The sequence below is a fragment of the Uloborus diversus genome, chromosome 3, assembly GCF_026930045.1.
Source record: "Uloborus diversus isolate 005 chromosome 3, Udiv.v.3.1, whole genome shotgun sequence".
In the NCBI taxonomy this organism is placed as follows: Eukaryota; Metazoa; Arthropoda; class Arachnida; order Araneae; family Uloboridae; genus Uloborus; species Uloborus diversus.
The window spans coordinates 196,052,601-196,073,049 of NC_072733.1; the positions used below are offsets into that span (position 1 = coordinate 196,052,601).

A 20,449-nucleotide genomic window follows, 5' to 3' on the forward strand; every position below is an offset into this window, starting at 1 on the left:
TCACAATGAATGAGCATTAGCAGAAATGTATCAACTGATGCATCTCATTTCTGAAATGAAAAGTATAGACTGGATTCAGCATTTAGTAAGAACCATTTAAATGTTTATGGTTTCCCAAACTACAAATAAACTGCAAATTGCAAGTCGTAAAATTGTAAATTACGTTTCACAAGAATACATGTCATGTAACTCATGATAAAAGTTGCATGGTTCTTCAAATGCCCTGTTATAGATGAAGATAAAAAATTCCACTCAAATGAATTTTATGTTTGCTTCAGAGAATCCTTGATTCAAAATTTCATTATGATTACTCTTAATAATAATGTTTTCTAGTACTTTCTTTAACTATGGGTCAAGAAAACATATACTTTTGTGTTTTATGGCATTTTTTTTTAACAATGGGTTTTATATTTAATCGTTTCTGAGGGAAATTACATGAAATTTGTTTTTTACCCATAACTTTTCTATAAAGAACAAAAAGGGTAAATCAAAGATTTGAAACCTTAGAGTAAAGTTAGACCACCCCCTATCCATTCAAAAAAAAAAAAAAAAATCATAAAAAACCCCGTTTACTAAGTGAGATGATATACAAAGTTAAAGAAGTAAATTGCTTTAAATCTGAGTATATTTGAAGAGTTCCCTCAATTTCATCAAAATTGAACTTGATTACCATTCGACTGCCAGGGTATACGGTTTCAAACCAAAAAAAAAAATCCTAATTGGTATAGGCAGGGGCGTGCACAGAAATTTTGGGGCCGTTAACAAATGACTTTTCCGGGCCCCCTCCATATTGCTTATCCCAATAGTTCACCCCTAGTTTTAAAAATATTGAGCTCCCTTCATTCTCAGGCCCAGGCAAACAGGTGTTCTTTCTCACCCCACCCCCCGTTCATGCTCCTGGGTATAGGTGTCTTCGAGTATTTATAGAACATTGTACAAAGAGAAAACTAATCCATTGAGTTCTGAACCCCCTCCTCTTTTTTTTTGAAGCCTGCTAATTAGTATTACCCTAATTTCAAATTGAACTGGCAGCATTGTAAACAAGTAAATCCATAGAATACTGGTCCAACTCGAGAAATCAGACACCAGTTACAACATATTATTAAAGAATATAAGTTATATCATCGGGGAGAGGTGTTCTGAATTCAATTCCTCTTGGATTGAACACCAAATATGTTTAAAAACTGAATTATATAAAAAAAGACATTTTAGTGAATAAATTAAGTTATTTTAGTTAAAAATAATATTAAGTTAGTTGATTCAGCTATTAAAGTAGCAAAATATATTTAATTTACTGCTTTGCTAAATAGTAAAAATTGGTAACACGTATAAGTAAAAATTAGCAGGCGGCATAAATTAATCATCCATATGCCGCGAGAATTCTCGTTCAAGACAAAGGCAAAACCTTTGCTGTGAGAAATGCTCTGGTCACAAAAAACCCACGTGACCGGTGACGTAAGCTGATTACGTATCCACAACGTGTGAAATTCAAACTTTCTTAGATTTCTCAGGAATCCCTTGTCAGATCCAGACCAAATTACCATGGGACCATCTGGGAAATATACCCTTCCAAACAAAAAAAAGAATTTTTCGAATCGGTCCAGTAGTTTTGGAATAATCCAAAAACATACATAAAAAGCCGCATGTCGAAATCATAACCTCCTTTTTTGAAGTCGGTTAAAAAGACAATGAGGATGAACAGGCCTGTACTTCAAAAGTAAGTCCACCTTGTACTACAGTGTGATTAAGTGACTATGGATCCAGCTTTTGTTAAAAAAAAAAAAAAAAAAAAAAATTGTGGCGATGAAGAAACTAAGAAGAAAGTGCAGAATTATTGCAGAAAAATTCGTAAATTTTCTAGTTACATTCAAAGAATCCCTTTAAAAATTAAAGATCGTTCTGATGATGTGTCAAAAGCAGCCTTTGCACTTATTAATTTTGATTTAGTCGATGCTTTATAAATTTTTCTGCAATAATTATGCTCTAGACTAAAAGAGAAGCTTTGCTACAAAATAAGTTTTACAGTTGTACAAAACAAATGATTCTTGGCAAGTAATGTTAATTTCCCGGGTAGGCAAATTAGGTTCAAATATTGGCATTTTACCAAAATAGTGAAATTTTTGCCATAATTTAATGCTAATTTTTTCTTAATTATTTAGTAAATTTTGAAAAAAAAAAAAAAAAATACTGACTACATTCTGAAAAGACGGACCAAGTTGCAGAATACTGACTTCTACTGATCAGTTTTATGCCTTGCATGAAAAGAATAAATCAAGAACCTTCCAAGAAAACTTAAGATATTTTCATAGCAATCAAGACTATTTTGACATAAGTTTTGAAATTAGATAACTTGAATGAACTCAACTGTTCAATTGCATGGCTAAATGATTGAATAATATATTTATGCTGGAAATGTTGATGTTCACTCATGTGGGTTTAATGATATCAATAAAATTTGCTAGCAAGTATGTAAATACATGTAGGTATTTTAAAAGTTGTTCCCAAGTTATTATTGATCATTAGAATTTTTGATAATAAACCCAGTAAAGAACTGAAGAAACTATCACTTGAAATAACAGGACAATATGAAAGGCATTTTATTTTATGAATTACAAAACAATTCAAATAACATGAATATAAGGCACCCAAATGAGACTAGTCTTGAACCTGATTTCTGACAATGTAAGTATTCAAAATATACATCATTGAAACATAACTTTAAGGGAGATATGACCAGTCGATTGGTTTCTTGTTATGCTTCTTCAAATACTCATTAGCTTTGGAAAAATGACCACATCCTAAGAATCCACGGTGTGCTGACAATGGAGATGGATGAGCAGCAGTCAAGATGAGATGCTTATCCTATCAAAGAAATTGTCTACTTTTAAAGTGAAGAAATGTTTGCTTTTATACTAATAAATTTTATTATTTCATCTTAATAGACTCCTTTAAGTAAAAAAACCCTTATTTTTTTAAATTTAGAAATATTTAACAGAAAATATAGATAATTATCAAGGTTCATACTCTTCAGGAAGAAAATAATTCAAGCTCTTTTTCCAGGGACAAAAAACATTTTTCAAGGTACTATCATTCTTTCATACTATGAATATTGAATGAAGATTTCATTCAATTTAAACATTAAATAACAGGCAGTAAATTAACATATATTTAGTAAATACAAATTAATATAAGCATTAAGTAACATAAAAAAATTTTTGAAAACAAAATTGAATTTTCTACAACTTACTACACTATGATAAAAGACCTAACTGTATCGAAAGTTCCTCGAAAACGGTACGATAAAGCTTGGACGTATAGAGGAGCAGATCACATGAGTAAGGTTCCAACTTTAAAATAATAAACAAAATAAAGCACTTCAATGCATTCTATTTTTTTCCCCAAGTACAGCATCTTCTTCAGGATCCTGGTAGATCACAAGATTTTCATATTTTATGCAATTTTGCAGAGTGTGCATGAAACTAATTTAAAATACTAGCATACAATTAATAATTAGTACGAGGGCTGTTTTTCTTTTCAACTTTCGATTGTGCCGCTAGACGGCAGGGCGAGCGGCATCTGCCAGCAATGTGCAGCAGTCGACTGCGCATCTCTCTCACTACAACCTCACTCGTTTTCGGGTGTCCGAGGCCATTACCAGTTTATCTAGCAACACACAAACATGGCTACGATGATAGAATCTCTCGCCAAGTGTCATTCGCTTCTTGCAAGCTGAAGGGTTATCCACAGCAGAAATTCACCGCAGAATGGAACGAATATATACAGTGAAAGCTTTATGAGTGACAGTGCAGTGCGTGATTGGTGTAGGAAATTTAAAGATGGACGAGGTGACATTCATGATGAAGGGGACCAAGGACAAAAGTCGGTCACAAACGAAGACCTCGTTGATCGAGTTGACCAAGCTGTAAGAAGCAATCGGAGGTTTACGGACCTATCCGATCAGTTTCCTGAGATTTCAAGGTCAGCCTTATACACTATCGTAACTGACAAGTTAGGCTAATAAGGTATTAGGCTTAAGAAGGTATTAAGAAGCTTGTACCCAGGTATGAAAAATGCCTCAATTTAAATGGTGATTCTGTTGCAAAGTAACTAATTATGTACCTAACTTTTGACAATAAATTTATTTAATTAATTACTCTCACTAGTTTTATTTTTATACCACATCGGAAGTTGATAAAAAAACAGCCCTCGTATTTAATTGATAAAAAAATATAAAACGAAGTCATGCTTTGAGTATAAACTGTATTAATTTTTCATATCCACACATGTCATAACATTAAAATAAAATATAGTATTAAAAAAAGATTCAATAATTTTAAAAGTTTTGAAGTTAGTTTCAAAAGCAAAAATTGTTAGAAATTTTTAAAAAGCAGAAAAAGAGAGGAATACGTGTGTCAGCAAAAATCCTGGCAGAAATATTACACCAGAAAAGAGAGGTATTTGCATGATTGCTTGAAAATGCTTGTTTAATGAATCTTGGTGCAAAATGCAAAGCTAACTTCTTTGCGGAGTTTCTATTATTGCAGCGAAATTCTGTCACATGTGGAGTAGTTGTGAACCTTGCTAGTGCATAAAAGACAGTAAATTATTGAAATAAATTCAATCAAACAACATGAACACTAATAACGGCAACCCTATAATTGGAGCACTTTTCCTTAGGCAACCCTTATACTATGGGTTTTGTAATATTTTTACCTATAACTTATGTGGAAACTCAATGAGGGTAAATTACACTGGTGTCCAAATGTTAAGCATAATTGTTATTTATGTGAGTAATGTGAGAAATATACATCGAAATAGGGGGAAACAACGTGATATGCTAGTGCAACACGGTTACAAAATAAGGAAACAACGTCAAAAAAAAAAAAACTGTAATATTTACTTTTATCATCCCAAAAAATAGTTTAAATGAAAATTAGGCATATGAGGAGTTTACTCTTTGCCCAAAAACTTTTCTTTAAAAGATGATGCTGAAGTTCAATAGTGTGTATGGCCACCTCTGACTGCCAGGCATGCTGCACAACGATTACTCATACTTTCTATGAGGTGGTGGATGAGTTGTGGGCTTAAACGGTTCCAAGCATGCTGGAGAGCTCTTTTTAGCTCCGGAGCGGAGCTTGGCGGGGGCGAACGGGCTGCAAGTTGTCTCCCGAGCATATCCCAGACATGCTCGATAGGGTTCAGATCAGGGGAGTTTGCAGGATACGTCATTCGCTGGATATTTTCTGATTCGAAGAAGTCATCGACCACAGCTGTTCGGTGACATGGCGCGTTATCTTTCCTGAATATGAACTCAGGACCAACAGCACCTCGAAACAAGCGAACATAAGGCTCAAGAACCTCGTCTCTGTATCTTTGACCTGTGACTGAGCCTGTCTCAAAAATATGGAGGTCGGTGCGGCCATCAAACATAATGCCCGCCCACACCATTACTCCTGCTGACGCAAAGTGATGTCTTTCTCTTATGTTTTGCGGTTGGAAACAAGTCCAATTTTCTCTCCAGATTGTTGCCTGACGAGAATCACTCTGTAGAGTAAAACAGGATTCATTACTGTACATCACATTAGCCCACTATCCCAGACTCCAATGCCGATGTTGCAAGCTCCAGTTTAAACGAGCGCGCTTATGCGCTGATGTGAGAGGAATGCAAACTGCTAGTGTTCTGGTATACAGACCGACATGATCGAGTCTCCTGTTAACAGTTTGCCTCGAAATTTTTATACCTGTGACGGCACTGAGCGCCGAACCCAGTTCTCTGGCACAGCTGTCCCTATGACGTCGTGCAGAAATTGCCAGAAAACGATCTTGGCTTGCGGTTGTGACTCTTGGTCGACCTGGTACTGGTCGGCGGGTAACATCTCCCGTATTTGAAAACCTCTGCCACAGTCTCGAGATTATACACTGAGGCACATTAAGAATACGAGATACTTCAGTTTGTGATCGTCTAGATTCTAGCATTCCAACGATTCTTCCTTTCGCAAACATGTCCAATTGGCGTCTTTGTGCCATTATTAGTTCTGTTTCACCAGATGCAATGTTTCTTGGTACAGCAATTGCAAGAAACGCGTCTGAACTCTCTAAAGCGTGCGAGCTGTTTTATCCACATTCCGAAACGCATACCTAATTCGCGCATGACACCATCGACTATATTATTTTGCATAAACATATTGTTTCTTCTTCAACCAATGAATCTCCATAAGTAACTTTATATAATTTTACGAAAATTTACAGATTTTTCTCGCATTTTATGAATTATGCTTAACTTTTGGACACCAGTGTACTCATTTTTGGGCACCTTTTAGCCCCTAGCAACCCTAATTAGTTCACATGCAACAGATAGACAACTTTACTTTACCGTTTTCTTTACAGCTTTAACTCTGCACATGACGATTTTTAAAAACTCGATAAAGGTAAATTACTCATTTTTGGGCTTTTAGCCTCTGGAAACCCTGATTTGGGACCCATAAAAAGTAGGCGACCTTACTTAAGCATTTTATTTCCATCTTTTACTCTTCATTTATGATAACAATTTAACTCGATGAGAGTAAATTACTTATTTTTAGGCACCTTTCAACCCCTGTCAACCCTGATTAGTTCACATGAAAGAGGTAAAAATTCTTACTTTCACGTTTTATTTGTAGAAGTAAAAACCTTAAAACGCGATTACAGGGCATATTTATTGACGTTAGAACAAGGGAGGAAACTCTTGAATTCCACCCGATGTTTTTTTTTTTTGAAATGTAAATAGAAATTTATTAATCCTCTCCCCTCCAATTTTTCGAAATTGAACTCCATAAACGCAATTGTAGACAACTTTGAAGATTTTTACAGGAATGGTATTCTGGAGCTCCCCCTGGAAATTTTTTCAAAATTTAAGTCCTAAAAGCTTAAGCTATATTTTATATTAGTGGAAGATGTTCAAAGCCTCTTTCACTTAAATTTCTCGTAAGTAATGTTTAGAAAACCTATTTTTTGATGATATTAAAGGAAAGTGGTTCGGAGGCCCTTGCCCGAATATTTTCTGAAATTGAAATCTTAAAAACACAATTGTAAGACCATATTTGGTAACATTAGGGCTGGGAATCTTTCAAATTGAAGCTCCAAAAATGCAATTTTAGCTGAGTTTCGAACGCATAGTTTTTTTTTTTGTATTCAGGGACATTCCCTGGAAATTTTGCGATATTGAAGATCTGGAAACGAAATTTGAGATGATCTATAACGCTTTTGGTGATGGTGGTGGTGGTGGTAGGGGGGGGGGGGAGATTAGGAGTAGTAGTATTTTAAGACTTTCTTATATTCAGACGAACTAGAACAAAGAAAAATAATAAAGAAAAAAGAAAAGAAATAGGATGCAGGGGACAAGTAGCTGACCAATTAGCTCTAACTATTGAAAACTTTAATTTTTTTTCAAAAGAAATCTTTGAAGTTTTACCCCGACATCATATTATTTTCTAATTAAAATCACTTTGTTTTCCAAAGATGCGTTTTTTTTCTTCTTCAATAATAAAGTATATTTTTGAAAAACATTTAACTCTGCATTCTGGAGGGGAGGGGGCATGGTGTGGGGCAACCAGAGGGGTGCCCTGTGGATCCCCCCTCCCTCTGGTTGCGCCACGTAACAGGAGGGTGCTGATTATATTTCTAAATTAAAGGATTATATTATAGAGGATATTCCACATTAAAATCTGAAACTGAAACTTGCTGGTAAAACGAAAAATTCTAAATTATGGAATCGTTAAAAGGGTATTTAATTTAATATCTGAAACAAACATTGTCTAAAAACTCTTTCTTTAACTTAATAAACAAATAGTTGAAGAAAAAGGGTGTGGGGAAATCGAGTAATTATGGTTAAGTCGTTATTTTTTTGGAACTAAAAAAATTAACCTAAATTTTTCTCTACAATTTATGGTGGATTATGCACAAGTAAATTATATACAAATGTGCTTACCGTATTTTTTTATGTATGATAACATAAAAAAATGCCGTACAGTGAAATTACCTCGAACAATAGTTAAAAAACACCAAAAGAAATAGTGCACAGATTATAATACATACAACATATTCACCTTAAGAAGCAAAATGGGAAATAGCAAATTTTTTTGTGCTTTGTAAGCTCAAACTTGTGAAATTCTAGAGATACCGAAATAACAATCATAGCTCCAAATAGGAAGAAAAATGCATAAGTATGCATTAATTAGTATCATGTGTTTTCACTGTAAATGATTGCGGTTTTGAATAGCATGTTTAGATACAACATGTGAGCAGTATAATTTCACCACCACTATTACATATAATGAAAAGTTAAATTTTATTTTTCTGGTTGGAGATTTTTTCCCCTATTTGGAGCATTTTTGATTGGTAGAGCTCGACCTTGCACATAGGGACGGCGCGGCCCTAGTTGTCACCTCCGTGTGCAAACTTCATACCGCTATACAAAAAATTCCCCCTTCCTTTGTGTGTATTTTAGAATTTTTTTCGAAGCGCCACTCTACAACTGAGATGTATGGTAGTGTATGGTTAAATTCTCAACCTTTTCTGGCAAAGAATAATGAAAATATGAAGAAAAATACACATAAAGTGTTCTAAAGTTGTATGGTTTTACAGTACTCTTAATGAAATGGGAGAAAAAGTCGCTGTATTTAAATTTCTAAATAAATGCAAAACTTACTGAATTTATGAAATTAATCTTTTGCTTAGCATTTCCACCCCACAGCATAAAAACAACATTAGACAGATTGCTGTTTAACCAGGTGATGACGGAATCTGTCAATTTTTCCCAGCCTCCATCTTTTTCAATGTGTTGATGAGAATTAGCATTTCCAGCTCGCACCGTTAAACAAGTGTTTAGAAGTAAAACACCTACGGCACACAAATGAATTATTATATAATAGTTTTTAACTGACTATACGTTTCACTAAATGTAAACAGGGAAACCAAAAGAATTCAAAGAAGAAATTCTTTTAAATTATGTCATTTTATTAAAATAAACTCATGACCGAATGGTTCTGTGTGGAAAATACACAAAACATTGTAGAATTATCGTCAAATCTAAGTCCTGTAAATGGGTACTGCAGATTTTTTCACAAGTTTTTTTTGTGAAAAAAAAAAAAAAATAATTCAGAAATTTTGCAATTGCAAATTAGAAGTGAGTTCATTTCATATTCATTTCATATTCATTTCACATTTTATATACTATTTGTTGACTATCATGATTTGTAAAATCAGTGCAATCTGCTTTAAAAATTTATCCAGAACCAAAATTTATTGTACATTAATTACCAAGAAATAAAATTAATGAGAGTAAATCCATTTCAACTTTCTAATAACATCCACTATTACATAAACAATATCAAAACTTTTTTGAATATTTTACACAAATCAAAATTAATGTTTTTAAACATGTCATACCAAATAAAATAAAACTTATTTTAACAGCAGTTATACAAATTTAATCCTGACAATTCAATAAATGACACACAAACATGTAAATAAAATGACTAGATCATGAATGACTGATCATCATAATTAGTAAAATAAGTACAATTTGCTTTCAAAGTTCATCCACAACCAAAAATGGTTGTATATTGATAACAAAGAAATAAATTAACGAGAGTAAATCTATTTCGACTTCTTAATAACCATCTAGGATTACATAAACTACTTCAACAAAATTTGAAATATTTTACACAAATCAAAATTGATGTTTCTTTAACATTTCAAACCAAATAAATTAATATCTTGATGTATTTGAACCCAATTTTTTTAGCATTATCTCAAAACTATGCATTCAGAAGTGACATCAGGCAGCTGGGATTCTAAGAGAAATATAAATCTCCTTCTCATAGCAACTTGAAGCAAACACTTCAGTCCCTTGCCAACTTCATATTTTCGGAACAGCTGCTGCTATCTTTATAAATGTGCTGTCTAGGTATAGTAATTCCAATATGAGCTACCAAATGAGAATGCTCACAGCTCCCCCTGGTGGAAAATTGCACAGTTAGAATTCCTATCTTGAATACAGATTGAGATAGAGTTAAAAAAGTGATTTTCAAAATTGTAGAGCATCATCACTTTAGTACGAAAAGACACCTTGTGAATATCAATGCAAAGAATAAAACACAAAAATGGGCATTTGTTTTTCTGTGATTTCCTACACTATGACGTGAGAAAATGATCTGTGATGGAAAAAGAGTAACAAGCTGTAACAATATACCTGTTTTTTGACATTTTGGTGTCATGTTTTACCCAAAAAGATTATTATACTTTCGTCCTCATTTCGTGACATCGCAGGAACATAAATCAGGGAGTTTTACGTGATATCACGAGAACCAAATGCATGTTTTAACCATTCTATTTTTCACAAAATGTCAATAAGGTGTCTTTCTGTACTGAATTGATCACACTCTTCAACTTTGTAATTCACTTTTCCCTCCTATTTTGTTGCGTCTTTGAGACACGAAAGCTAACTTTGCAGTTTTCCACCAGGTGACTGAGTGAGGTGTCTCATTCGGTAGCCCATATCTGATTTAATAAAACAAGACACCACATTAATAAAGATAGTAGCAGCCTTTCCAAAATTAAAAGGGTGACATGGAACAGGGTGGCGACAGGAACTGTGAAAAAAAGTTCCCTGACTTTTCCCTGATTTCCTTGATTAAGTTCACCAAATTTCCCTGATTTACGTTACCAATGATAATGGTTTTCTTTCTTTGCTCTACTTGAAATCCATTGTATGTTTGTATAAAATGCAGTATTTTAAACGTTTTAAGTTGTGTAAAGTTGTTGAACTAAAGATATATTTTAAAAAGATGCTACTTTTTTAATAAAATGGTTAGGGAAAAAAAGCCTACAAAACAGCATATTCAATTTTTCTACATGGAAAGATTATAGAAAATTAAAAAAAAAAATACTTTTCTTTCAGAAACCACTTAGCATAAGAATTTTAAGAAACTATTAAAATTACTCTTAAAAACATATGTGTATTTATGATAGAACTAAAAAGCAATTGAAATTATTTTGAACTAAGTTTTCAAACAGTATAATAATTGTTGCAAGAATAACAAGTAATAGTGAAATAATAGAAGTAATGTAGTTATTCTTATATAACTAATTGAGATATTTATGCAAAACAGATGAAACCATTTGACATCCATTCATAGGGAGCTTTTCTCTAATCAAGAACATAGGTTTTAATGAATAAATACAGCATTTTAACAATAAAAAAATAAAGATATTTGCTTAAGTGCACAAGTTAACTCTATTTCAAATGATTTCAGTATGTAACGAAAAAAAAATCTTAGATTCCTTTCGTAAGAAAGAACTTGAAAATGAGAGAAAAGAAAAAGAAGATAATTTTAAAATATATAAAAGAAGAATACAACTTGGTTATAAAATTAAAGAATCACTTAAGTCTGAAGAAAAGAAAACCTTTATAATCTGCGGTGACAACAAATAGTATAACGGCAAAAACAAAAGTTTTTTTTATTGAAAGTTCAATTTTAGCGATTAAATTTAAAACGCGAGGAAGTAATAACTTTTAAGCTTTTCTAGTATTAATTCGAAAATCAAAGATTTCTTCTTAAAATCGTGATTACAGTATGCTAATTACTTCGAGACAACGGAATAAAGGCAAAGGAGCTAAGGCATTAATGAAGGCTTCCTCTTTGCCTGTATGGTTGTTTATTTTACATAGCATTGGAAGCGTAAAAGGACATTTCTGTGGTCAGATGGCAAAATGTTCTAAGACTTTTTTTTTAATTCAGTTTTTTACGTTATGAATTGTTTTTATGTGTTTGTCTGCAAATAATCTACAACCAAAATAATAATAATAATAATAATAATTTCTGAATCATTGTTGGAAAATTTGCAGGCGAAAGAAAAATTTATGATTTTTCCGGATTTATTGAACTTATAAACAGCTGTAATGAAAAATTTGAAAAAAGTGTTTTACTACATTTTGCCATTTGATCACAGATTTCAAGCTAGGTAAAATTAACAACCTAACAGACACAGAAGCAATCTTAGGAAGTTCATCTTGTGGTTAATAAGTAAGATTCAATACTTTGACGTTGAGGAAAAAAGATGCACAAATATGCGGCAGCGTTTAATCGCACCTCGTTAACTTTACTTTTTTTTTTAAACAGATAATTGGCGGAAAATGCGTAGGGAATTAGGGTACTTAATTTCGTAAAGCAAAAAAAAAAATTTTTTTTTTCTTCATAAAATCAATTTTCCCTGATATTTTGTTATTTTTTCAAATTTCCCTGATATTTCCCTGACTTTTCCCTGATTAATAAAGTTCCCTGACTTTTCCCTGATCTCCCTGATTTCCCTGATCTGTCGCCACCCTGTGGAACTTTAGTGGGCATATTGTATGCATAGAAATATCTTTCCGGAGGGGCTAATGTCAGTTGATTAGTGTAAAATTGAAGCAAATGCAAGTTAATTTTTCTGAGAAGGAAAAAGACATGAAACTGCTGACTGTATGCATCCTCTTTTAAGTTTTAAAATATTTAAATAATAATAATAATAATAAAAGGATGAATTTTTAAAACTTAAGATAAGTTTATTATTGAGAAATCCTTAATGTGTAATTTATTGCTATGAAAAAAAAAAGATAACAAAAGTTACACACCCTGAAAATGCAATTTTAGAAATCAAATCTTTAGATACGTCAGAGGAAGTATGGAGGAGGGGTTTTTTCTCCTCTCAAACGTTAAAATAGGTTGTATAGGTGCACAAGGTATGTTTTTATGTAACATTAAAACTACACCAACTTTGAATATCATACCTGACAACTTGGGGAAATATAAATGCGCACAGTACTCATTATGTTTAGAAAACATAAAGGGAAGGGGGTCACATATGAACAATATTTTTCATTCCTTAATTTCTCAAAAGATATTATCAATTTCTGAGAGCAAAAGTGCCCCCATGATTGAATAGTCTTATTTGTGCCCTAGATCTTTTTTCTGATTATTATTTTTTAACTTTATGCAATTTTAAAAAAATGTTTTCAATTGTTAATATGTACCCCTATAGGGAGCACATGTGAGCAAGCCTGGGGCATATATAACTCTTTAATATGAAACATATATGTATATACCAAGAACATTGAAGGCTTTGTAACCAATACTGTGTCAGTTTAAATTGTACAGTAACTGTCAATAAGAAAATATTTTTTCTTAATTGCACATTGTCAAATTTTAAAGTTTGGCAGCATGTTCTAATCAATGGGTCAAACAACAAGAAAAAAACTTATAATACTAAACAATATAAAGGCTATCTTATTATGTAATGTTTATTCTTGTTATATAGTGCATTCAAACTTCATACATAATATGATGATGAATTTTAAAATTATTTTAAACTTTAATTTTTAGTTAAAGAGAAATATTTTGTCTTTTTTTTGTAAATATTATATAGTACTAAATTGTTGACCAATTAATTAATAACAGTAGAATGAAAAAAAAATAATAAAAGAAATAAATAATTATATAATAATAATAAACAATAAATTTACAAACTGATTGTAGCAAAATGACAAATCTTTACACTTTTTTTAACACTTATAACACTTTTTTAACACCATACACTAATATTTATATTAGGGAGAGGATATGGGAACTGTTCACATGTGCTCCTACATGTTGTATTCTCAAGCACCCTGTCATCTACCTTAGAACTAATTTTCAAAAAAGAAGAATTCTCAATTTAGTTAAAGAATTTAAACAATGCCATAAATTTACTTGAATGTTCATTAAATTGTTTGCAATAATCGGGGTTGCTATTTTGTCCACTTTTTGGTGAAAAGTCTGGGACGCTGGAAGAAATTAGACAAAATGGACAAAATGGATGAAATGAGAAACCAACTGATTATCCATACATAAATTTATTGTTATGGTGTAGTAAAATTAGTATAAAATTCTAATAGGTATGTTATCTATTATAACTTGATCATTTAATTAAAATAGAATGATTGTTAACTTTAGAATTTAATACAGTAGAAGACCGTTATAACGCAATTCTCTATAAAACACACAACTTTTCAGAAGTAAACAATATGTTTTGAAGTTTAAAAAATCCCTCTGTTTTGCTTTGCAAGCACTAAAGCTGTAAGGAAAATCAAATTTTGAAATAGTTTCTCATCTTTCCATCTTAATTCAAAGCTTTTAAGGGAAAATTAGTACTTACAGTAAATAGAAAATACCAGATGGCTCTTGGAAATGCAGCTGTTATGCAAACCATGAAGCTAGCAGAAGTGCAGGATAATGCACTTATTTTTGATTGTGAAACATATTTATTTGTGAACAACTAATTGTAATATTGGTGTTTAAATACTCATTGCAGATAAAACTCATTCTGAAGTGCTAATATATAGATATATTCTGAATATTAGTTTCAAAATTTGTGAAATGATCTATATAGCGCAAAAATCTGGTCCCAAGGTGTGCGTTATAACGGTCTTCTACTGTAAATCCAAAATTTTTTTTAATTACATTAGTACAACTAGTTTTAGATCATAATTTTCCTAAAAGTAATAAAATTTAACAATGTGAATAAGATATTCGGTGTGATTACACTATTATATCTTACAATAGTAGAAATTAAACACAATAGAAAAGTCAAATGAAATGCTTGGTGACACACATACAAAACGAAGATTTGTGCGAAGACATGTTTTTATGGATATGTTAATGTCATACAAATTAGTACTTCAGTAACGTTGTGGGTACTCAGAACAGTGTACCAGAAAAGACTATAATGGTCAAGGGGGTAGATAGGCCATTAATCTTCATTGGGGACTAATAAATTGACAAGGACCAGCCTAGCTGGGCCCAGAGCCAGTTGCTGATTATCACATTTGTATTACAAGAACAGATTTTACTTCATGTCAACATTTCCTTTATTTTTATATATATATCAAGTAGTTTCTCTCTTTTCTTTTTTTAAACATGACTTTTAATGTTTTGAGATTCCAACCTTTAAAAACTTTTTGTTTCTCCTCCTTATTTTATAAATGCAATAGAGGTACGCACATGGCTTTGCCAGTACTGGTAGAAAGTTAAAAGGTCATTTGGTGCGCCTGTATATTTACAAATAATGGATGATGAATTTCTCGCCAATTTGCTATTGCTCGCCCACGTTATGGCAATTTACTCGTCCACATTATGGTAATTTGCTCATCCACGTTACTATAATTTTTCCGGTAAAATGTTCTTAAAATTGGAATAGAGAAAAAACAAAATCGAATTTTCAAAAAATTGCTTCGAGGTGCTCATCCCATTTTACTAATTAATTTTGAGCCAAATTTCATGAAAATCAGCTGAATGGTCTAGGCGCTATGCACGTAGCAGACATCCAGACATAGACTTTCAGCTTTATTATTAACAAAGATTTATTATGGGCAATGAACCTCTACATCACAGATAAACATTTTAAAATGTACAGCCAATGTTTTTGTTTTTATAAATGCTATTACATGCCTTATAACTTATTAACACTCATTTGATTTATGTACACACTAACATAACCTTCAACTGGTCTTAATTTTTTCATTTTTACTTCAAAATATTTTTCAATAAATTGTTTATATGCATATTTATGTATGCTATTTTTTGAATTAAAATTTTACTTGAATAGGAAGAATCTATATAATTATTTATTATTTTCAAACTTTAAATTTTTAACTAAAAACTTTCAGTTTACTGAATAAGTGGACAAAATGGACGAAATGGCATTTTGTTCAAGACGTTTTTTCCAGGTTTTATCCGCCCGTTTTTTCCAGCGTGGACAAAATAAGACAACCCTGGCAATGATTCAGTTATCGTCTTAGTTTAAAATATGTTTTTATGTGAAGAAGACTGATAAAATTACATCAGCATCTGTTAAAACGAAGCTGTCACCACAAAAACAAACTGGTTCATTGCTCTAAAAGTTTGACCTAGGAGTAGAACTGGTACTACCATTACTTGAGAATGTTTCAAGATTTTTTGCTTGATGTTATCCAAGAAAAACATACCATGTTCACATGTACCCTGTGCTCATATGTGACCCCCCCCCCCACCCTTTTCCCTACACGTAAATCAGTCTTTTAAATTCTACTAACTGCATATACATAACTTTTATGCTAATTTTTTAAAAATCTTCATTAATGTATTTTTTGAATGGGTGTCCATTGGAAAAAGATAAGCATTTCAAGTCTGCTACATAAAAAAAATACAGGAAGGATTGTAAATAATTACTAACACAAAGTTAATAATGCTTAAGGCATAGAAGCACAAAGTAAGCAAAAATGAGAGAGTGCAATAGAAGGGGAAGCACTCGGAATTTTAAATGAGTAAAAAATCAGAATTGATACATATAAATGTAATAACAACTAAAATGCAATAACTTTACACCTAATCCGTAAAAGTTGGCAGGTATGGAATATTACTAAATCACAGAATTCATCATATGAAAAGTCTGCTCAGACCCAAAACCAACTTTCATTGATATATTTAAAAAAACTAACAAAACAAAAGGTAACAATTGGTTTTTAAAGCATAGAAAAAGTATATAAAAATGTTAAAATGATATCTTATAATTAAAAAAAAAAGAAAATTAGTGTCTCCTGGTGAAGCAATACTAAAATAATAGTGTTCTAAACCAGAAGTAAGGAGATTTGAGTGGAAACTATCACACAAGAAAAAACTCAATAATTAAGGAATACCTCAGCATGCTTAATAATTTCCTTCTAAAAAAATAATTAAAATTTGAGTCATATCCCTCACGAGTGTTATTTTTCCCCCAGAAAATGTTACATTCAATTGACTGCAAACATGCTATGAATAAAGATCTATCGATGAAATTACCTTTTTTAGGGTATTGCCATCTACTAACATGAAAATTAACTAATGCTATGCAGCATTGACACATTTTTTATCGTTTTTGTAAGTGTTATTTAGTGCCTTCTGCAGACAACAGCGGGACTGAGGAGGTAAATGAAATTAAATTTAGACCACAAAGTTACTCAGCAATACGGAAAATATAACTTGCATGGAAATTATTTTGTATCAATGAATAATGTGCAACAGTTATAAGATTTTTAAGAAAAAATTCATACCCAAGAAAAATATTAAGCTTAGTGCATTATCCATTGAGCTTTTTTGTTCAATAAGCCACATAAATCTGCTTATGTGTTAACAAATAATGTGAAATTACTGTTAATAGAAAACAAATATCTTTAACTAAATACTGACGAACCTTGTAACAGAAATCGCTTAAATTAAAGAACAGTATAACCTTGATTTAACGGTTGTCAAGGAACTGGAAAAAGTTATCATTAAATCTAGGAGCATATACATTCAATGCAGTTAAATCCAGACCAGGGAAATGTATCATTAAATTGAGGAAATCGTTAAATCGAAGTTATACTGTATTAAAATATTGCTTTACATGAAATACTCAATTAATCGTGTGAGTCAATCAATGAGCTAAAATACAATTTTAACAATCATTTAATAATTTATCAGATACAATGAAATACAGTTAATGTGAATAATTAATATGGCACCATAAATTTCGAGTAAACGAGGTTCGACTGTAACAAAAAATACAATCTTAAGAATATTACCTTGTGCAGCCCATCCATATAGATAGCCATGCTGAGGGTTTTTGAATCCATTTATGTCAGTTGATAATTCTTTATATATATTGAGCAAACTTTAAGAAAAGAATCATTGGCATTAAATTAGCATGAGCAAAAAAGTCAAATATGGGAAAATGTATACAATTGGCACTATATTACCTAGGAGGGCATGGCACACCTTTGCGAACACTGAATGCTAGTCCTGCAAAATTCCAACATTAAAAATTTAAAATACTGAATATGGGCCATTCCACGGAAAACGGTCATTATGTCCCACAAAGTAGCACCTCATATTTTCATAAAAAATAATACTTTAAAATATTAATGAACACATTTTTTTTCTGCCTAACAAATAACAAACTAGTGTGTGACTTCTTATGCAAAACATTTAGTCATTACCTTTAAATTTATTAGTCTTAATGAAACATATGACCCGTCACATGCGGGAGAAAAGGTTGACTTTTTCGTGGAATGGCCCATATGCTCCATACATTGCAAGTCCCGAGTGTGACCAAAAAGTATGATGAATAAATTTTTGTCTTGAACACTTGATATTGGAAATAAAAAATGTAAAAAAAAAAAAACATATTCATACAATATATTTTGGCTGTGCGGAGAACTATAAATGGGGAAAATTTTCCCAAAACAACCCTTGGAAAAAAAAAGAAACTTTAACAAACATTTTCTAGTCTACACTACAACCCTTTTAAAGGAATACTAAAGAAATGAATACCAACACTTTCTGGGACAATTTCTCATTGCTCAATTAAAAATTAAAAGCAACAGTAAAAGACTGACTGCATAAAAAGAAGAAATGCAGCATTCGCTATGCATCTGATCCCGTGAAAATTAGCATTAGTTTTCATAAAATGAATGCTATAAGGCTGCAAGAAATCAAAAAGCAAAATTCTATTGACGTTCATTCAGAATAAAAACAGGAGTTAATAAAAATAGCAGTGAAAACTTACTTTTTGCAAAAATTGCAATTGCAAAAAAGAAATTTTTCATACAAAAATATAAATGTCACACATTTCTGATTGTGAATATATTTATTAAATTTTATTTTCCTACTTTTTAAATATTCAATTGTTTTAAACAATATTTTTGCCCAGGGGAAAAGAAAGAATTTTTATGTAATTAATCACCTTTTTTTGAAAATAGTTCTCATTTTCAATTCACAATTTATTGCAAGATAGTAATTTTTGACCATATTTTGGCTAAAATTGTCGCCTTTGCATCAAAATAGTAGCAATAATCGCTTTTTATCGGCCAGTGGCAGCCTTATGGATGAAACTTTTGGCAGTTTTTTATACGGTTTATGGTACAAGCTGGGCCAATTTGCTTGGAAAATGATACTTTTGGAGCAGGATGGCATAAAAGATTCAACTTCTTGTCACATTCCTGCAGATTTTGTTTTGGAAAATTCCTGTATGTCTCAGTTCCTCAGGAGAAAAAGCCTTGTTGTCAAAGCTACAATTATTTCATCAACATATGAAATAGGGTGAACAATCCAAATATTTGCTTCAGAATCCAGTCAAAAGCCAAGCTATAAAATTTTGAAAAAGCATTTTTAGCATCATATCGAATATTTCTAAGAGGTTTATACTATTTTAAACTGCAAGGGATACATATTTAGATATATTTCTTTCAGTAGCATTATTGTCATTTCTAACATTATCGAATAATTTAATGATAATATTAACATTCTCCTGAATTTGGAGTTTGACTGGTTTCTGAAACAAAGGATTAAACTGCATATTGACTCTAAACAACATTCAGTAAGTTACCACCCTATAGCCAGGGCTAAGGCAGAAATACATGAAATACACCGCCAGCTCAGTCAATTCCAGCCGAGGACTGCAGTTTCGTGCTTATTAGCACTCATCAGCCCAGCATAGGACTAACTGAGCTGAAGGTGGAAAACCTCTTAAGGAAGCCAAGAGTGCCAAACTTTTAAAGTTTTGCACAAGAGTTCAGAATCACCCTGTATATAAAGATTAAATTGACTAGGACCAGACTAGCTGTGCCTAGACTCTTTTGCTGGCCGTCACATTTTTATTTGCATTTATCTGTATACATTGGTTAAAAAGATATATCTATATAGGTGGCATGTCGGCAGCCTCTTACTACAATAGAGTAATTTTGGGATGATAAAAATCATGCAACCTTATTTTTCTTGCCAATCATGGTATGTGCATTATCAGCACTAGAACAAGAACATAAAAAATTCTTAAGCCTGTATTATCCATACAGACCAGGAGGGTTACCAATTTTGTTGTCACTCTTCCAGAAGGTACACTGAGAAACCTCACAAGAAGGGGATAATGTTCTCAGTTGCCAAATCGATTAACTCCACTTTTTTAAAAAAATCCTCATTTCTGCTTTAATAGTGCTTAATCAATGCTTAGAATGTGAATTTATATTAAAGTTTTGGGGCAGTACATTTCTAATCCTGCGATGGCAGAAAATGTAATGCGAGGGCCCATTCACTCCTATAGATAACACTATCTTCTTCATCACTTTCTTCGACTTTTTGTTTTATAGAGTTAATTGATTTGGCAAATGAAGCATCCATCTTTCTTTTCCCAGTCATTACTGGGAAAAGAACAGTCATTACTGCCATCTATGCTGATGGAAAATGGCTGCTTTTTGCACATGGAGATAATACTGGCAAAAGTGTGCTTAGCCATGTTTCTTATGATCTAAACACTTAGTCCAACCTCAAGTCAAACTGCTGCAGAATTTTTGAATTCGGGAACATTTTCACGAATAGGTGTTTAAAGTTGGTCAGCTGTAGTGAGG

General features: G+C 32.0%; 1 protein-coding gene across 1 annotated transcript in view; it reads right to left on the reverse strand.

The window, feature by feature from the left end:
* Positions 1-130: 130 nt before the first annotated feature.
* The window catches only part of LOC129219367 (uracil-DNA glycosylase-like), a 61,113-nt gene continuing 40,794 nt past the window's right edge, over positions 131-20,449 (reverse strand). The window contains exons 7-10 of the mRNA XM_054853743.1: positions 17,807-17,849; positions 17,633-17,721; positions 8,687-8,877; positions 131-2,862 (exon numbers count right to left, since the gene is read on the reverse strand). Of these exons, the coding sequence (XP_054709718.1) occupies positions 2,719-2,862; positions 8,687-8,877; positions 17,633-17,721; positions 17,807-17,849 (467 nt within the window). The 3' untranslated portion in view covers positions 131-2,718. The remainder of the gene's footprint in view (positions 2,863-8,686; positions 8,878-17,632; positions 17,722-17,806; positions 17,850-20,449) is intronic.